At 45.7% G+C, this 21,076-nt stretch overlaps 1 protein-coding gene across 1 annotated transcript in view; it reads right to left on the bottom strand.

Moving 5' to 3' along the window:
• Nucleotides 1–21,076, bottom strand: part of CORIN (corin, serine peptidase) — a 124,134-nt gene that overhangs the window by 88,989 nt on the left and 14,069 nt on the right. The window contains exons 2-3 of the mRNA XM_054163615.1: nucleotides 17,589–17,727; nucleotides 9,527–9,979 (exon numbers count right to left, since the gene is read on the bottom strand). Of these exons, the coding sequence (XP_054019590.1) occupies nucleotides 9,527–9,979; nucleotides 17,589–17,727 (592 nt within the window). The remainder of the gene's footprint in view (nucleotides 1–9,526; nucleotides 9,980–17,588; nucleotides 17,728–21,076) is intronic.

The following is a 21,076-nucleotide window of genomic DNA, read 5'->3' as shown; positions in this document are numbered from 1 at the left end:
TTCAGGCTTTTAGAAGTTGTATTAACAACTGCTGTGTAACTGATGCATTTCATGCTTCCATCCTGATGTACAGCAAGCCAATTGTGTAAATAACAGGACAAATAATACAAACACAGTCAAGAAATGCTTTCTTGAAGCAGAAGCTCAAGCACTTTCATAACAAAGGCCACATCTTTATGGATTATCATACACACCTCCTTTCCCTCCAGCTGTTGTTTCTCATGTCGGATTGTAGAATACAATAGAATTAACCAGGTTGGAAAAGACCTCTGAGATCATTGTGTCCAAGCTATCATCCAACACCATCTCTTCAACTAAATCATGGCACCAAGTGTCTCATCCAGGCTCTTTTTAAACACCTCCAGTGATGGTGACTCCACCACCTCCCTGGGCAGCACATTCCAATGGCCAGTCTCTCTTTCTGGGAAGAACTTCTTCCTCACATCCAGCCTAAACCTCCCCTGGCACAGCTTGAGACTGCGTCCTCTTGTTCTGCTGCTGGTTGCCTAGGAAAACAGACCAACTCCTACCTGGCTACGACCTCCCTTCAGGTAGCTGTAGAGAGCAATAAGGTCTCCCCTGAGCCTCCTCTTCTCCAGGCTAAGCAACCCCAGCTCCCTCAGCCTCTCCTCACAGGGCTGTGCTCCAGACCCCTCCCCATTATTATTACTACACCTTGGACAGGGAGATGCTCTGTTACAATCAAGTAGGTTTTCCCCTCTTGGGTTGTTATGGTGATCATACTGCTGACTGTGATGAGGAAATCAATAGAAGTGACTGAGTTGCTCTATCACAATCAACTCAGAAGAGTAAGTTCTCCCCATCTTGGGATATTATGGAGATTGTATTGGTCACTCTGATGAGGAAGTCAATAGAAATGACTGTGGCTGAAGAAAAGGTGAAACACTGGAAGAGGTTGCCTGGGGAGTTGGGGCTATTCAGTCTGGAGAAGAGCAGGCTGAGAGGAGACCTAATTGTGGCCTTCCAGTATCTGAAGGGGGCTACAAGAATGCTGAGGAGGGACTTTTGAGGGTGTCAGGCAGTGATAGGACAAGGGGGAATGGAACAAAAATAGAAATGGTTAGATTGAGATTGGATGTTAGGAAGAAGTTCTTCCCCCTGAGGGTGGTAAGACACTGGTACAGGTTGCCCAGGGAGGTGGTGGAAGCCTCATGCCTGGAGGTATTTGCAGCCAGGCTGGATGTGGCTGTGAGCAACTTGTTGTAGTGTGAGGTGTTCCTGCCCATGGCAGGGAGGTTGGAACTGGCTGATCCTTGAGGTCCCTTCCAACCCTGATAATTCTATGAAAATATTCTAGAGCTATTTTGCTTAGAACCTTAACCCACCTCTTTTGACTCCTGACTCACCAGATCACTGAAACTCAAATATTCACAAACTCATCTCCATGCTACACATATTCCATAGTCTGATGTAGCTGTGTTGCTAAAATGTCCCTTTTAGAACATAGCAAAGTGGTTAGGTCATCTATCATGCAAAACCATGAAGATTTGTCAAAAGATTTCACAAATTTATTTCTAGCACACTGATTTTCTTATAAAACACATTGGATGTCACAACAACAATAACAAGATAATACTCTTGCAATACTTTGAAACAAAGTCTTGTCAGCAAATTCTCATGCTGAAACAGGGTGATCCTGAGAGACTGCACTCCATAGAGAGGAACCACATGGGAGTTGTTCTGAAAGTACTGCACCAGTGGGAGGAACCCCAGCCTGGGGCAGGAAAACAAATACAAAACTATGAGTAGGAAGAAACAGCAGAAACGTTGTAGACTGACCACAACCCCCGTTCCCCATCCCACTCACAGTAGGAAAGAGGGGGAAGAGCTGAGAACAGAATGAACTTGACTCTGGGAAGAAAGGCAGGGTGGGGGAAGGTGGTTTAGTCTTTACATTCGTTCCTCACCATCCCATGATCTATTATTAATTGGCAAGATATTCAATTAATTCTCCCCAGGTAAAGCCTCTGACAGTAACTGGTAAGTGACCTCTCCAACTTTACCACAGCTCATGAGCTTTTGCATTTTGTTTTCTCCCTCTGCCCTGTTGAGGAAGGCCTATGAGAGAGCAGCTGAGTGGGCATCTGGCACCCAGCTGTCCATCCACAACACTACTTTCCAGTTAGCTTCAGTACCTACTTGGAGAATAAAAGGATTTATGTCATGATAGTCCCTGATTCAAGCAGAATTAATGTCTAAAACTAGTAATTTTCCAGTAATTACATAAAGAGAGTAAAAAGCACTGGATAAATTATGAGGATTTTTTTGGTCACTGGTAGGTGAGTAAATCCTTCATGTCTGTACTGAACAGCAGAAAAGCTTTAATGGCTATGAAACAAGAGCACAGGAAAAGACAGAATGAGATCATAGAATGGTCTGGGTTGGAAAGGACCTCCAAAGGTCATCTAGCTTGAATACCACCTTGAATATCTCCAGGGACAGGGACTCAACTGCCTCCCTGCATAACCTGTTCAGCTACTCTCATGGTGCAGAACCTGTTCCTAACATCCAGTCTAAATCTTCTCTTCTCTAGTGTGAAGCCATTGCCCTCTTCCTATCACTACAGGCCTTTGTAAACAGTCTCTCTCCAACCTTCTTTTAGGCAAGATGCCTACAGGATGGGCCATTCTATTTATATACAGAAAGTATGTATATCATTCATGGGCTGCATCACTTCAAAATAGAATAGAATTAACCAGGTTGGAAAAGACCTTCAAGATCATCAAATCCAACCTATCACCCAACACCATCTGATCAACTAAACCTTGGCACCAAGTGCCTCATCCAATCTCTTCTTAAACACCTCCAGTGATGGCGAATCCACCACCTCCCTGGGCAGCATATTCCAATGGCTTGAAATGTCTTTCAAGCTACTAGGTTTGTAAGATCTTTTGCTCACAATGAAGTAAGTCCTTTTTAAACTGCTGGGAGAAGACTCTCTTCACCTATTTCCATGTAAATTTGGGTTGTTAAACAACTGTCTTGGCTAGACTTCATCAAAAATGCTAAAATTGCCAGAACCAGGACTGGTAGCATACACTTCACATTCCTGATGGCTTTGAAAATTAAAAGTCAAGCTAAATAAGCTTGTTCAGCACATAGAATCATAGAATTGTCAGGGTTGGAAGGGACCTCAAAGATCATCCAGTCCCAACACCTCACACTACATCAGGATGTTCACAGCCACATCCAGCCTGGCCTTAAAAACCTCCAGGGAGGAGGCTTCCACCACCTCCCTGGGCAACCTGTGCCAGTCTCTCACCACCCTCATGGGGAAGAACTTCTTCCTAACATCCAATCTCAATCTACCCATTTCTATTCTTGTTCTATTCCCCCTAGCCCTATCACTCCCTGACACCCTAAAAAGTCCCTCCCCAGCTTTCTTGGAGCCCCCTTCAGATACTGGAAAGCCACAATTAGCTCTCCTCAGAGCCTTCTCTTCTGCAGACTGAACAGCCCCAACTTCCTCAGTCTGTCCTCGTAGCAGAGCATCTCCAGCCCTCTTCTCATCCTCGTGGCCCTTCTCTGGACACTTTCCAGCACCTCCAGATCCTTCTATAAGAGCTAATCTATGGTTTATTGCAGTTTGGCATTCAAAACATTTTGCTTTGAGTCACCTGAAGTGTTTTGAAAACAAATTTTAGCTAACTAACTAACTAAATGTCCATACAGCACTCAGGAAGTGAAGGAAAAGACAATGGGAATACTACATGCTGTGTTGTAAAAGTGCAATACTATAAACAACTGTCAACAGAAACCTCTCCATTTCTGACAGTCTCTCTTGTCAGGACCAAAACGGCCTTGAGGAGCTGACAAATGTTTGTCTCAAGAATGCTACCACAGTCAATAGGCTTTTTTTGGTGAACGCTGCATCTGTAGCCAATGCCAAAGGAAAAAGTATGCACAAACAGCAGCATTTCCAGTACCAAAATGCAGAAAGGATAGAAGACAATGCAAAAAGAAAGTTGTCTTCAATCTGTGACCAATAAAGATTCCACCTTTGCCAGAACTGAGATCCTCCACAGCACACTGCCAGAGACAAGGATTAAGCAGCACTTAAGTACTATTAGCTTTTCTTTTAGATGCTTATGAACAAAAATGACTCTGCAGAGCTCAGGAATCTTGTTGATCAGAAGCACTTCACACATGAAATCCAAGGTCTCAATCCCTAAAGGGATGTTTCACAGAAGTGCCTTCATACAGCTCCACTACAGCACAAAGGCATCACCTCAAGAAGAGCAGTATTAAATCTGTGACACCTATATCTTGGCAGACATGATAAGTTAATGCCTCCTGTGGCTCACAGTCATGTTTCAGTAACAGCTATAGCAGCCTGAAGATATAAGCAAGGTACTGTAAAGAGTGTCTAACAAGGTTGTGACTTTTCTTAGGTCAGCTGACACAGAGAACTATTTCACAAGACAATTGAATAGATGCAATGGTGCAATACTGCTCCCTCTCAACCATGTGTGCTTGCCATTGACTTTTAAATAACACTAGTGTCAAAGGAGCCAAGAGGAAACTTGGAGCTGAGCCAGCTCATCCAGGAGACAAGAAATACCAGCACATAAAGAGAAGTACAGCACTGCATGGCTCTGAGCAAAAGAGAGACACCTTCTCAGCACCACTAGAATCATAGAATTGTCAAGGTTGGAAGGGACCTCAAGAATCAACCTCCCTGTCATGGGCAGGGACACCTCTCACTACATCAGGTTGCTCACAGCCACATCCAGCCTGGCCTTCAAAACCTCCAGGCATGAGGCTTCCACCACCTCCCTGGGCAACCTGGCCAGTCTCTCACCACCCTTCTGGGGAACAACTTCTTCCTAACATCCAATCTCAATCTACCCACTTCTTCCATTCCTCCCAGTCCTATCACTGCCTGACACCCTAAAAAGTCCCTCCTCAGCTTTCTTGTAGCCCTCTTCAGATACTGAAAGGCCACAATAAGATCTCTTCTCAGCCTTCTAGCCTTCTCTTCTCCAGACTGAACAGCCCCAACTCTCTCAGTCTGTGCTCATAGGAGAGGTGCTCCAGCCCTCTGATCATCCTCACTAACCTTTAAATGCAGCCCAGCTGGCTTGTGTGGGGAAAGAAGGAAACAAGCTCTTGAACCCCAGCCCCCAGCTGAAAACAATTGCTCTGCATTAAACTTCCCTCAGCTAATAGATTATACAATTTGAAAGGAATGAGTGATTCCCAGCTCCCCCTTGTGCTCCACAGGTACCAAAGGGAGAGGTGATAAGGCTACCGACCACCTGCAGTAGAGGAGGAAAAACAATTCATTGTCTCCCAGGTCATAGAGAGGGGATTAGCCGTGAGGGAAATAACTCATATTTCAGATCAGAGCTGAAGTCTTATCATAGTCTTTGGGGTTTTTTAAGGCAATCTGTACCAGCTGCTGCACAGTGGAGCACCACCTCCAGCATCCACCAGACACTTGCTCGCTCAGATCTCAATGCAGCCATAAATTGTACCTCAGTTATTCTCCTGACCCAGGAATCCTGCAGAAGGCTGGACTTTTCATCAAGCCACCTCATTATTTTTTTTAACTATTTATTTATTTATTTCTTGGAGCCTCACTTCACCAAGGTGCTTCCAGACACTGCCCTTTTTTTTTTCTTTCTGTTTTGGCTGAGGCACATAGTTGCTGCTTTAATTCCCCTGGGCAGACAGAGCTGAGAGCAGGTAAGCTCATTAGCCAAAGCTGAGGCTAAACACCTACCCCCCATGAGGTGTGAGCTGGCCTGTGTTCCAGATCTGCTGTTTTGATTAGTCATTTCCTAATTACAAGATTGTTGAGTGAAATTTAAGACCTTTTATATTTTTTTTTCCTAATAACCTACTCTGCCTCTCTGTCCAGGGATCTTGCCAGGCTGGACAGAGGGGCAGAGTCCAAGGGCATGACATTTAACACATCTAAGTGCCAGGTTCTACACATTGGCCACAACAACCCCATGCAGTGCTACAGGCTGGGGTCAGAGTGGCTGGAGAGCAGCCAGGCAGAGAGGGACCTGGGGGTGCTGGTTGACAGTAGGCTGAACATGAGCCAGCAGTGTGCCCAGGTGGCCAAGAAGGTTGATGGCATCCTGGCCACAATCAGGAACAGTGTGGCCAGCAGGAGCAGGGAAGTCATTCTGCCCTGTACTCAGCACTGGTTAGGCCACACCTTGAGTCCTGTGTCCAGTTCTGGGCTCCTCAGTTTAGGAAAGATGTTGAGTGGCTGGAAGGTGTCCAGAGAGGGCAACAAAGCTGGGGAGGGGTCTGGAGCACAGCCCTGTGAGGAGAGGCTGAGGGAGCTGGGGTTGCTTAGCCTGGAGAAGAGGAGGCTCAGGGGAGATCTTCTTGCTGTCTGCAACTACCTGAAAGGAGATTGCAGCCAGGTGGGGGTTGGTCTCTTCTCCCAGGCAACCAGCACCAGAACAAGAGGACACAGTCTCAAGCTGCGTCAGGGGAGGTTTAGGCTGGAGGCGAGGAGAAAGTTCGTCACTGAGAGAGAGATTGGCCATTGGACTGTGCTGCCCAGGGAGGTGGTGGAGTCATCATCACTGGAAGTGTTTAGGAAGAGACTGGATGAGGCACTTGGTGCCATGGTTTAGTTGATTAGATGGTGTTGGGTGCTAGGTTGGACTGGATGATCTTAAAGGTCCTTTCCAACCTGGTTAATTCTATTCTCTTCTACGATTAAATCAACAAAAAAAGGCACAAAGTGAAATAAATTTTAGGATTAGATCTGTCAGCAGAGACTGTTTACCATGGCATAATAGGTTGGGCAGGGATTTGCTATTGTTTGAAACATGTGCTTGACTTTAGTCCTCTTGATAGGCTTTGCTAAAAAGAAAGAGCTAAAAAAAAAATATTTAAGTAAAATAAAATGGTAGCTTCCACAGGACCCAGATGGTTTTGGTTGGTTGTCTTGGGCTCTTTAAATTGAATGTGGTTTTAATAAGTGAAAATAAATGCTAGCTTGATTGACAACATTCAGTTATGCACCAATATTGCTCTGTTCAAAACAGCACAGTGCTTTGTAAAAGACTAACATTAGCTGAAATAGTCAGCAGGCTATGAATAGAGCACTATGGAAATAGGCTGTGCCTAAGCTGTGCCACTTGTCTCTGCTTAATTACCTTACTAGAATAGCTGAATTACTCTTCTGATCTGCTCTGGAAGAAATTAGGATCACAGTGATAACTTCTGCCCACTTCACTTCCAGACAAAATTAACACAGAAAATCTTCTCCCTGTCAAACCTGCCCAGAAATTAAAAGCAGAAGGCAGCACCACACTTGCTAAGGAGAAAACTGCAAGCACATGAAAACTGTGCTTTGAAAACAGCAGGCTCCTGCCTGGCACACTGAAGGTGGAGCTTAAGATCTGGTGCTGACCAAGGACTGAGCAGTTGAACAAATTATTGTTTTCCTAATGAAAAAGTATAGAAATACAGAATTAACCAGGTTGGAAAAGACCTTTGAGATCATCAAGTCCAACCTCTCACCCAACACCATCTAATGAACTAAACCATGGCACCAAGTGCCAGGCTGGATGTGGCTGTGAGCAACCTGCTGTAGTGTGAGGTGTCCCTGCCCATGGTAGGGGGTTGGAACTGCAGGATCCTTGATCCCTTCCAACCCTGACAATTCTGTGATTCTCAGTGCCTCATCCAGTCTCTTTTTAAACACTTCCAGTGATGATGACTCTACCACCTCCCTTCCCTCAAGTCTATTTCTTTTTTTTTTTCAGAGGTGTGTATGTGCTTGTATCCTGTAACAGAGGCTCCAGAACTGGATACAGTGCTCCAGGTGGGGTCTCACCAGCGCACAGTAGAGAAGCACAATTACCTCCCTTGACCTGCTGGCTGTGCTTCTCTTGATGCAGCCCAGGATGTGATTGGTTTTCTGGGCTGCAAGTGCTCACTGCTGGCTCCTGTTGAGCTTCTCATCCACCAACACCTCCAGGTCCTTTTCTTCAGGGCTGCTCTCAAGCCAGACCCTGCCCAGCCTGTGTCAGCAATCAGTAACTCAGTGATGTCTCATTTGTGTTATTTTAAAGCCTTGAGCGAATACCATGTGGTCACAATGTTCATCATTCCTCCTAGCCATATCCTCTCACATCTTTTATTGAGGCTGTGGTTCACCAGTAAAGCAAATCAAGTGCTAGGGATACTATCACCAGACCACAGACATGACAGGCAGATGAATGCCACTTCAGATGTGTTCAGAGAATTTTGTCTGCATGGCTTTGCACTGACAGTCTCTGAGCTGTATGACATCCCATTTATCTTTTAACACCCTGCATAAAAACAGCCTAAAGCCCAAGTTATGCAAGCTTACTAAATCAGCAGAAATGCATTCACCTCCCCACATGTGAACCAGATGAAACTGGTACTGATGGATGATCTGCTAGTGTGCATTGATGATGATGGAAAATCAGCTCACACTTCATTTGCAGATTATTCCCTTATAAAACAGTCCTGAAAAGCTCAAACCTCCCTTCCTCACGAGGTCAGAAGGGATTACATAAATTCATGGGAGAGTGCACACTGGGACTCACTGCAGATCCCTGGGACCTGCTCCCATATAATGTTGAAGTGTCTCTGTGTGCTGACCTGAGCTTATTCTTCTTTAGCCATGTGCTAATGGTCAGGGTTTAGTGCTACAGGCTGGGGCCAGAGTGGCTGGAGAGCAGCCAGGCAGAGAGGGACCTGGGGGTACTGGTTGACAGTAGGCTGAACATGAGCCAGCAGTGTGCCCAGGCAGCCAGGAGGGCCAATGGCATCCTAGCCACAATCAGAAATAGTGTGGCCAGCAGGAGCAGGGAAGTCATTCTGCCCTGTCCTCAGCACTGGTTAGGCCACACCTTGAGTCCTGTGTCCAGTTCTGGGCCCCTCAGTTTAGGAAAGATGTTGAAATGCTGGAAGGTGTCCAGAGAAGGGCAACAAAGCTGGGGAGGGGTCTGGAGCACAGCCCTGTGAGGAGAGGCTCAGGGAGCTGGGGTTGCTTAGCCTGGAGAAGAGGAGGCTCAGGGGAGACGTTATTGCTGTCTACAACTACCTGAAGGGAGGTTGTAGCCAGGTGGGGGTTGGTCTCTTCTCCCAGGCAAGCATCACCAGAACAAGAGGACACGGTCTCAAGCTGTGCCAGGCTGGATGTTGGGAAGAAGTTCTTCCCAGAGAGAGTGATTGTCCATTGGAATGTGCTGCCCAGGGAGGTGGTGGAGTCACCATCATTGGAGGTGTTTAGGAGGATGGGGTGCTTGGTGCCATGGTTTAGTTGATTAGGTGGTGTTGGATGATAGGTTGGACACGATGATCTTGAAGGTCTCTTTCAACCTGGTTTATTCTATTCTATTCTATTCAAACACCAGGCAGGAGAGAATTAATTTGACCTACTACCCCCACTGCCCACATGGTCTTTCAGGACTCATGGGAACACATTGGGAAGCATGCCAACAGTGTGCTCTGTGCTTTTGGAAGCAGGATTATGGAGGCAAATAAAATGTAAACTTACTTTTTTTCTGATCCATCTCTTGTGAGGCAGACGGTTGGCTGGGACTTAATACTGGCAGAGTGGTCACCCTCTCTGTGTGATTAAAGGATGCATCTGTAGACCACAGAGTTGCCTCCTCTGCAGTGCTCAACAGCTGGGTGCTGTTTTCAGAGCTCTTTGGCAAAGCAGCATCGTGTGTAGGATGAGGGCTGAGCACTGTGGCTTGAGTTCCAGGAGTGAATGAATTTTCCTGGGAAGTCTCTCTCGGTACATTTGAGTCCTTGTTCATTCGGTCAGTGTGGGGTAAAGGCATGGTGGTCCAGGCAGAGGGCCGTGTGCTCAGATCCACTGTGGGATCAGTCTTGGAACTGTTTTCAACCAGGTTTGGCAAAAGGACATCAGATGTTTCCATGTTTCCATTAACTGTGAGGATCTCACTTCCATTTGAATAAAAGCATGTTTTTTCCAAGACTCCTGGAAGAAAGTCACCAAGAAAAGCACCAAAATTACCATCAGTTGGAAGGCCAAGTCCCACCCCTTTCTTTTGGGAGGTTAATCATTAATAAAATGGGTTGCTTAGCCTGGAGAAGGTCTCAGGGGAGACTTTATTGCTCTCTACAACTACCTGAAGGGAGGGTGTAGCCAGGTTGGTCTCTTCTCCCAGGCAAGCAGCACCAGAACAAGAGGACACAGTCTCAAGCTGTGCCAGGGGAGGTTTAGGAGGGATGTTAGGAAGAAATTCTTCGCAGAAAGAGAGATTGGCCATGGGAATGTGCTACCCAGGGAGGTGGTGGAGTCACCATCCCTGGAGGTGTTTAAGAAGAGCCTGGATGAGACACTTGGTTCCATGGTTTAGTTGATTAGATGGTTTTGGGTGAGAGGCTGGACTCGATCTCTGAGGTCCTTTCCAACCTGGTTAATTCTGTGATTCTGAATTTCATATAGCAACAAAATCACAACATCACAGCAAAACAAAAGCTATGTCTACTGTGGCATAAAGAAAGAAACAAATAAGCACTTCCATAAAGTACAAATGTTTTAATCCAACGTGTAGTAGGTCATAACTATGAGGAATAAAGTGTTGTTACATTTCTAACTGTAGAGGGTCATTTTGAGGAGCTCAAAGATACATATTTTTCTAACATAAAGTGGCTCTGTGCAACCTGCTGTAGTGTGAGGTGTGCCTGTCCATGGCAGGGGAGTTGGAACTGGATGATGCTTGAGGTCCCTTCCAACACTGAGAGTTCTATGATTCTCTATCATGCTCAGTCATTCTCTCGTCACAGAACTGTCAGGGTTGGAAGGGACCTCAAGCATCATCCAGTTCCAACCCCCCTGCCATGGACAGGCACACCTCACACTAGATCTATTTTTAACCTATGATTACGACTCAAATAGTTCATTAATCCAAACAATAAAGAAGGCAACTCAAACATACACAGGACATATAATTTAGGTATCTGTAATAAAACCTGCAAATACCAACTCAAAGTTTTTAGATATATATATATACAGTACAGCCATATTCAGTGCAAGAAGAGAAGCACCATTCTGGATCACATTTTTGGTAAGTGGAATCACAGAATGGCTCAGGGTGGAAGGGGGACTACTCCAACCTCCCTGCCACGGGCACATTTCTCCACTAGACTCAGCTGCTCAAGGCCTCATCCAACCTGGTCTTGAACACCCCCAGGGAGGAGACAGCCACAACCTCCCTAGGTAACCTGTTCCAGAGTCTCACCACCCTTGTGCTGATGAACTTCTTCCTAAGATCCAGTCCAAACCTGCACTCCCTCAGCTTCAAACCTTTCCTCTTGTCCTGTCTCTAGACACCCTGATGAAAAGTCCCTCTGCAGTCTTCCTGTAGGATCCCTTCAGGTATTGGAAGGCAGCTTTAAGGTCCCCCCAGACTTTTCTTTCTCCATGCTGCACACCCCCAGCTCCCTCAGCCTATCCTCACAACAGCAGTTCTCCAGCCCTTGGATCATCTTTGTGGTCTTCCTCTGGGCTCACTCCAACAGCTCTGTGACCTTCTTGTGACACCAGAACTGGAGGCAGTATTCAAGATAGGATCTATACCATAGCAGATTCAAGGGACAGAATCCCCTCTCTTGCCCTGCTGCCCACACTCCTCTTGATCCAGCCTAGGGCACATTTTCCCTTCTGGGCTGAATGAGCACACTGCTGGCAATTTTTGCCACAGGCTGGTTATGTAAAGAGTTAAACAACCATGAGCTAGGCTTGATCACAAATAATTTAAAGGAATCTCTCAAAACATAAAAATCTCACAACTGTTTTTAAATATGCTGGCCACATCTGGTGATTTTTATATCTTTTCTTGTTGTCTGCTCCTCACAGTGATGTTTAAGCACTGCTCTTAGCATTGTTTCAGGACAATAAAGCAAAAAACCAAGACAGTGAAAAATATTTTCAATGATGGACACAGATACAACAGTCTTTCCTTAGCCAAATTCCAAAGAAAAGGCCTGAAACATCACTTACTCTGACTAGGTTCCATGTGGGGAGGGGGGGAAAAAAGAGTTTTCTGCTTACCCTTTCAGCTCCTTTTCTTCTCTGTCAACCTCACTGCTACCTAGAGCCCCTCAGGCCAAAATGATGCTCACACATGAAGCACATTAGCAACAATCTACCTCCTGTTGTTCTCTACAAGGCAAGTCCCACAGGTGTTTCTTTCCACTCTGATGTGTAAATCACTTGTTCCTAGGCTTTCATATTGATTTGACCATTCCTTAGTTGCTTGGGAGAGATGAACGTGTCCAGAGAAGGGCAAGGAGGCTGGTGAGAGGCCTTGAGCACAAGCCCTATGAGAAGAGGCTGAGGGAGCTGGGATTGTTTAGCCTGGAGAAGAGAAGGCTCAGGGGTGACCTCATTGCCCTCTACAACTACCTGAAAGGTGGTTGTAGCCAGGAAGGGGTTGGTCTCTTCTCCCAGGCAACCAGCACCAGAACAAGAGGACACAGTCTCAAGCTGTGTCAGGGGAGGTTTAGACTCGAAGTGAGGAGAAAGTTCTTCACTGAGCGAGTCGTTCGTCATTGGAATGTGCTGCCCAGGGAGGTGGTTTAGTCACTGTCCCTGGAGGTGTTCAAGAGGGGATTGGATGTGGCACTTGGTGCCATGGTCTAGTCGTGAGGTCTGTGGAGACAGGTTGGACTCGATGATCCTCGAGGTCTCTTCCAACCTTAGTGATACTGTGACTCATGGAGTCCACACAATGCCCACCACTATCTTTCCCTCCCAAACCTCATTTTTACTTTGGTGACTGCATGGAATCTTTGTTAAACATAGCTACAATTAACCAACAGTGCCTGAAAAACTCCAACTTCCAGTTACAGTCTGAAAAGTAAAGTTGGGAAGCTTTATAGGTGAGAAGAAAGAGAATTGGAACAGATGAGGAAGGGCAACCTTATCCTTTTCTTTTTGGATGAGAAAGCTTTAACTACAGCAATTGAAACCAGCAAAAAACCCAACCCAAAATGGGGTTCAAGAGTTACCACTTGAAATTTGCCTGGATTGTTTTGGCCCCTGTGTTGCTAACTGTGAGTAAATCTTTGTGTCTAACTTCTACTGGAAGGACCCAGGGGAACTTTATATATCTACATGGTGAGGTTTCTGGTATTCTATCAGCAAATGCTCACCATTCAGTGGGATTTCCCTCTCTACTCTTCCCTGGTGAGGCAGCATCTGAAATATTTGGTCCAGTTCTGGGCTCCTCAGGTCAAGAAGGACCTCAGGAAACTGCTTGAAAGAGTGCAGTATAGACCTACAAAAATGATGAAGGGAGTGGGACATCTTCCTTATGAGGAGAGCCTGAGGGAGCTGAGGGCTCTGTAGCTTGGAAAAGAGGAAACTCAGGGGTGACCACATTTCATGTTGATAAAGATATAAAGGGTAAGTGCCAGGAGGATGGAGCCAGGCACTGCTCAGTGATACCCAACAACAGCACAAGGGGCAATGGTGGAAGTTGAGGCATAGGAAGTTCCAATGAAATAGGAGGGAAAAAAAATTTTCCTGTGAGGGTGACAGGGCCCTGGAACAGGCTGCCCAGGGGGGTTGTGGAGTCTCCCTCTCTGGAGACTTTCCAGCCCTATCTGGATGTGTTCCTGTGCGACCTGTGCTAGACTCTATGATCCTGCTCTGTCATGGGGGTTGGACTCTCCAGAGGTCCCTTCCAATCCTTAAGATCCTGTGATTTTCTACTCTAAAGAAATGGGCACATCACTGATGATATGGGGCTCCCACAGCATACCAAACCACTGCATACCAGATGAGCTGCATGAACAGGCTTGATGCTGCTCCTCCTCTCAAGGAAAGACACTACATTAAGCTGCTTACCAGAGGCCAGAGGGGACTAAATGGAAGTCAGATGTAATTTTGGTTTGGTTTTTTGCCACTTAACAGATGACATGCCAATAATAGAACAGTTCCCAGACAAAATGGAACTCGAAGTGCCCTTTATGGAAGGCATCTTCTGAAGAAGCTGCAGAACAAAACTGGGCTTCTAATGCCCTGTGCAGAAAGGAGATGGGTTTCCTTTTTTCCCTTTCATCAAATTCAGGCTTTAAGGAAATGAAGCCTCAGCTAAAAATCAGGATTGTACTAAAAGGCTGGAGGGAAAGGCAGTAGCAACCTTTCATAGCACTCAGCACTGGTTAGGCTACACCTTGAGTCCTGTGTCCTGTTCTGGGCTCCTCAGTTTAAGAAAGATGTTGAGATGCTGGAACGTGTCCAGAGAAGGGCAACAAAGCTGGGGAGGGGTCTGGAGCACAGCCCTGTGAGGAGAGGCTGAGGAAGCTGGAGTTGATTAGCCTGGAGAAGAGGAAGCTCAGGGAAGACCTCTTTGCTTTCGACAACTCCATGGAGGGAGGTTGTCGCCAGGTGGGGGTTGGTCTCTTCTCCCAGGCAAGCAGCACCAGAACAAGAGGACACAGTCTCAAGCTGTGCCAGGGGAGGTTTAGGCTGGATGTTAGGAAGAAGTTCTTCCCAGCAAGAGAGACTGGCCATTGGGATGTGCTGCCCAGGGAGGCGGTGGAGTCACCACCACTGGGGTTATTTAAGAAGAGCCTGGACGAGGCACTTGGTGCCATGGTTAGGTTGATTAGATGGTGTTGGGTGATATCTTAGACCCAATGATCTCAAAGGTCTTTTCCAACCTGGCTAATTCTATATTCTGTCTGTATGAACAGCTGGGTTTGCCTGAATGTTCTCACTTACAGCCATAACACTGTGATCTAATTTTTTAAAAAAATAAAAATATTTTAAAATCTTAACTGATGCCTTTCTTTTTCCTGCCTGTTGAGCACAATATGTCATGTAACAGGAATTTTCACTGATCAAGCTTTTCTTAAGCTAATAACTTGCAAGTAGCCTAAATATAATGGCTCTATTGCAATTCAGAATACAGAATTAACCAGGTTAGAAAAGACCTTTGAGATCATCAAGTCCAACCTATCACCCAGCACCATCTACTCAACTAAACCATGGCACCAAGTGCCTCATCCAGGCTCTTCTTAAACACTTCCAGGGATGGTGACTCCACCACCTCCCTGGGCAGCACATTCCAATGGCCAATCCTGAACTCTGTCCCTGTTTCAAACCCTGACTTTGCAGTGGTTAATGAATAAAGCCCTATGGGCTCCTTGGGGATCACTTATGCCACATCAGAGTCCACGCTTTCCTCACTGTGACCTTCTGTCCATGTGTGCTGGCTGGACTGCCAGAGTTGCATTATTATTCTCTAGATCACAAGGACAAATTCCCAGATGCAGATCTGGGTGATAGCAACGAGCCTTATCCTTCCCCCTAGAGTAATTACATTGATTTCAGAGAAGAAATTCCTGAGTTTTCATATGTGAGTAGGGACAGGTCCCCATTTCCTTGGAGGAGTTCATACATTTTGATGAGTGTTATGTCGATGCAAGCCCTCAGAGGAGGAGATTGAGCAGGGCTGACGTAAATACACCTGCTTTTTTTATCTGCTTTCTTAACAAGGAATGGAAATCTGGGGCAGAGGATATGAAGGCTACAAATGGAATGCTAAACATAAGGAAAGTAAATTGAATGGCATCATATTTCCTAATTGCCAGACCTGCTTGATCTTAATCCACCTCAGACTATTCCTAGTTTAAAGACACATTCCAAGATTTGTCAATCTTAACACTCACAAGCTTTGAGGGCATTTTTTGTTTGGGTTTGTGGTGTTTCTGGGGTTTTTTCTCACTTCACAAAATTAAGCTAAATGAAAAGAACAGACCCTACAGCTTCTTGTCACAGATCCTTTACAGACTGAAGTGAGAAAACAGGTTCCAGTTGTCTGGGTTTTGACAGTGCTGGAGGTGCTGTTGGGATGTGGTTAATTTCATCTTGTGCTTGTTAGCTGGTCGTGGGATGTGCACTGAAGTTGGGGGAGAGGTTAAATTAGGAAATTGGAATTCTTTCTAGATGCCTCACACCGCACCCCAGGTGGGCTTCTGAAGTGCTTGGCAACATTTTCTAGCTGAGCTTCCTTCTTAACACAACAAAACAAAACCCAACCAAAACAAACAAAAAAGCACAACAACAACAAAAAAACATCAAACAACAGTAACAAACCCCAACAAGTAAGTATTCTGCTTAAGCTGACATTCCTACTGCTTTGGGGTGCTTTTGTGCTCACTCTCTTGTACATCCATAGCCAGTGAGAATCTTCTTTTAATTCCCCCTGGCAATGGGCTGCTGGGAATCAGGGGTGAGCAAAGTAGGAAGTCACAAATATCCTCTGTGCTGTAAGATTTTGGGGAAGCTGTAGCCCCAGTTCTTTCCCTACCCCATTGCAATTTAGGTAAATCATTGATAGGATATTTGAAGGCTCATATGGAACACCTCTGCTATGAGGATAGGCTGGGGGAGCTGGGGTTGTTCAGCCCGGAGAAGAGAAAATTCTGAAGGGACCATAGAGCTGCCTCCAATAACTGAAGGGATCCCACAAGAAAGCTGCAAAGGGACTTTTCATCAGGGTCTCTAGAGACAGGACAAGGGGGAATGGTTTGAAGCTGAGGGAGAGGGTTAGACTGGAGCTTAGGAAGAAGTTCTTTGGTATAAGAGTGGTGAGATTCTGGACCAGGCTGTCCAGGGAGGTTGTGGTTGCCTTCTCCCTGAGAGTGTAGAAGGCCAGGCTGGATGAGGGCTTGAGCAGCTGAGTCCAGTTGAGAAGAATCCCTGCCCATGGTGGGGAGGTTGGAGTAGATGATCTCTGAGGTCCCTTCTGACTTGAGCCATTCTAATATTCTAACACACACACAAAAAAACCCAAAACAAAACAAAACAAAAAAACCCAACACAACAAACCAAAAGTATAAATCCCAAAAACTCTCAGCACTGAAAAAAATCACCATTTTTTTGCCTGAAAAAGTAATGTTTTAACCTAGTATTGGTGTGATGTAAAGTTATAAATAAATGTCATCTTGTACTTGTAAAATGAGTGCTGAAAGCCATCTACAGTTAGAGTGCTCCTCAAAAATCTACTCAAAGAAATTCAGAAAAGGTTTGCTCTTCACTACCTTAAATATGTTAGCAAATTCTATGATTCATAGAATCAAAAAGGTTGGAAAAGACCTCAGAGATCATCAAGTCCAACCTATCACCCAACATCTCATGACACCATGGCTTCAAGTGGCACATCTAATCCTTTTTTGAACACCTCCAGTGATGGTGACTCCACCACCTCCCTGGGCAGCACATCCCAATGGCCAATCTCTCTTTCTGGGAAGAACTTTCTCCTTATCTCGAGCCTAAACTTCCCCTGGCACAGCTTGAGACTCTGTCCTCTTGTTCTGGTGCTAGTTGCCTGGGAGAAGAGACCAACCCCCACCTGGCTCCAACCTCCCTTCAGGTAGTTGTAGAGAGCAATAAGGTCTCCCCTGATCCTCCTCTTCTCTTTCACTGCAACAAAGACTAGTAAGTTACTAGGTAGATAGATTACTTTATTAGGCAGATGTGCTAAGATACAGCTTTAATGTCCACTATTACAGCCTCAGCTTTAGCCTCCTTAATTAAAAACATGGCAATGTACTCCATTGGCACTCACCCACAAAGGTAAGCAGGATCACCAACAAAAGGATAAGGGCACAGATGCATGGAATCAATATTAGGAGCAAAAGTCGAAGGAACTTGGCAGAAGCCAGTTTCTGAGAGCAGCCATCCCCCATAGTATCCTCATCTAGGACCTGCAAAACAAAAGAGCAGAGATTTGTCTCTCCGGTGTCAGTTAGGAGCTTTCACCAGCAGTCCTCTCCACTACACAGAGCAGCTATGCAATTCCAGTATAGGCTGTAAATGGCTTTTAGATTGCCAACAGAAAGTGGAACATAAACTTCCTTTTGCTGGGCAGAATTCAGTTTATTACACCCAATATCCACAGACTTACAGCTTCATGGAAGTGCCTAAACATTTCTGATGAGCTACAAGTTAGAATGTTAGGAATATGTTCTGCACTGTGAGGGTAGTGGAACACTGGAACAGGTTGCCCAGGAAGGTGGTTGAGGCTCCATCCCTGGAGTTACTCAAGGTGAGGTTCTGGGCAACCTGATGTAGTTGAGGATGTCCCTGCTGACTGCAGAGGAGGTTGGACTGGATGACCTTTGGAGGTCCCTTCCAGCCCAGACCATTCTGTGATGCTGTAATTCTATGCACTTCTTGCAAACCCCAAGTAAATAAAAGTGCCCCAGGTAAAAGTTGAATAAAAAGAGAAAATTCATCATATTTTTTTTTTTTACTCTTCTTGTGAGGAGAGGATGTTGAAGATTTTGGAGGTACCTGAGATCCGAACCCCTGTTGAAGCAGGATCACCCAGAGCAAGTCACACAGAAACCCATGCAGGTGGGTTTTGAAAGTCTCCAGAGCTCTAGGAACATCTGAAACAGGCAGTTCAGGGTGAGAGTGCTGAGCATGGTAGCTCTGCCTATTGAAAAGGTGCAGCCTGGATGAACTAACAAGATCTGTGATTTGATCATCACCACTTCACAGAATCAACCAGGTTGGAAAAGACCTCAGAGATCATCAAGTCCAACCTATTGTTTCCCACAATGAGAAACACAAGGAATGTTGGAGAGAGTTAATTGGTTTTCAGAAGTGCTTTGCTTAAGCAGCATCTCCTTCAGAAGCTGCAAATGCTGCTGCCCGTGATTCCAGGCTATCTCAGCTGAAGTACTGCCCTTACCCATAAATAACACCTCAAATATCCAGGCACACACAAAGACAAGGCTTTAGGTGGCATTTAAGAACTGAAATCCAAGTGACATTTAGATAAATCCCTCCTTGAGTATGTAACTCCCTACAGTCCACACCTCCCTACATCTTCATATTTAAAGTCTTAAAAGTCTGCCTGAACTTTTGCTTCTGGTCCTGCTGGAATATAGCAGCTTAACAGCTACCCGTGGAAGGCTTCCCTGAATTCAATAACCCTGGTTTGTACTCAGACCTCTTTGGGAGATCTGAGTGCAGGCAAAAGAGGATTAACACAGCTCTGATATGAATACAGGATCCCTCAAAACAAAGCTGCCATAACTACTTTTAAAAGCACAGCCAAAACCAAACCAGAACAGAACAAAACAAAACCAACCAAACAAAACAATTTTAAATGGCACAAATTTGCCCCTTTTAACAGTGGGATGATTCCACAGAAAATGAGGCTGTTGAGTTCAATTCCCTCTTCGGTCTGAAGAAGTCAAAAAAAGAGATCTACAACTCAGGTGAGAGTCATGATCACCTGAACATGAGCTCCTGAATCAGTGCACACTGTCAGTCATAGAATTGTCAGGATTGGAAGGGACCTCAAGGATCATCCAGTTCCAACCTCCCTGCCATGGGCAGGGACACCTCACACTACAGCAGGTTGCTCACAGCCACATCCAGCCTGGCTGCAAAAACCTCCAGGCATGAGGCTTCCACCACCTCCCTGGGCAACCTGTGCCAGTCTCTCACCACCCTCATGGGGAACAACTTCTTCCTAACATCCAATCTGAATCTACCCATTTCTAGTTTTGTTCCATTCCCCCCAGTCCTATCACTGCCTGACACCCTCAAAAGTCCCTCCCCAGCTTTCTTGTAGCCCCCTTCAGATACTGGAAGGCCACAATTAGGTCTCCTCAGAGCCTTCTCTTCTCCAGACTGAACAGCCCCAACTCCCTCAGTCTGTCATCATAGCAGAGCAGCTCCAGCCCTCTGCTCATCCTCGTGGCCCTTCTCTGGACACCTTCCAGCACGTCCAGATCCTTCCTGTAATAGAGGCTCCAGAACTGGACACAGTGCTCCAGATGGGTCTCAGCAGAGTGGAGTAAAGGGGCAGAATCACCTCCCTTGACCTGCTGGCTATGCTTCTCTTGATGCAGCCCAGGATGTGATTGGCATAAAACCAAACTGGGCTAGAGAAGAGACAGCAGGACCACCACTACAGCCCAGTGACTTGGTTCCTTGACAGCTGCCTCTTAGTTTCTTCAAGACAAGCAAAGGTAACATCCAGTTCATTTTCCTAAAGGAATGACTCCCAGTTAAGATGCACTTGCCCTGCAGTGATAGGATGTGGAGCAATGGCTTCAAACTACGGAAGAGCAGAATTATATTGGATGTTAGGAACAGGTTCTTTACCATGAGGGTGGTGGAACACTGGAACAGGTTGCCCAGGGAGGTGGTTGAGGCCCCATCCCTGGAGATATTCAAGGTGAGGCTGGACAGGGCTCTGGGCAACCTGATCTAGTTGAGGATGTCCCTGCTGACTGCAGAGGGTGTCAGATTGATGACCTTTGGAGGTCCCTTCTAGTCCATTCTATGATTTCATTACTCTATAATTCTATGCACTTCTTGCAAAGCCCAGGTAAAAGTGCCCAGGGTAAAAGCTGATCCATGACTCCACAGAGAGTTAGTTTTAACAGTAAAAAAAAAAATTCTGTTATCAGTAAACAAAACAAAACTGACAAAAAGAGAGAAAATTTTTGGTTGGTTGGTTGGTTTTGACTCTTCTTGTGAGGAGGAGGTGATGCTGAAGGTTTTGGAGGTACATAAAGTCTTAATCATCCCAAGCAGAAGTGTAAAACAGAGCAGAGTTTCCACCACTGTGGCACAGATGCTTCACAGTTAACTTGGAAGAAACATTACACAGGACACAGTCTCCAGCTGTGCCAGGGGAGGTTTAGGCTGGATGTTAGGAAGAAGTTCATCACAAAAAGAGAGATTGGCCGTTGGAATGTTCTGCCCAAGGAGGTGGTGGAGTCACCATCACTGGAGGTGTTTAGGAAGAGACTGGATGGGGTGCTTGGTGCCATGGTTTAGTTGATTAGATGGTGTTGGATGATAGGTTGGACTCCATGATCTCAAAGGTCTCTTCCAACCTGGTTAATTCTATTCTATTCTATTCTATTCTATTCTATTCTATTCTATTCTATTCTATTCTATTCTATTCAATGTGTACCAGTGAAAGCAGTGAGCTTCTTATGTCCCTCTGTTTCTGTCAGAACTCTTTTTTGTGGATCCCAGCTACTTTAGGCAAATCTTCACACTGAAAGAGAACCTCAAACATTT

This window comes from Dryobates pubescens, chromosome 1 (genome assembly GCF_014839835.1).
Source record: "Dryobates pubescens isolate bDryPub1 chromosome 1, bDryPub1.pri, whole genome shotgun sequence".
NCBI lineage: Eukaryota > Metazoa > Chordata > Aves > Piciformes > Picidae > Dryobates > Dryobates pubescens.
Note: the sequence above shows the minus strand (reverse complement) of the source record. Positions and strands in the feature narration are given on the sequence as shown.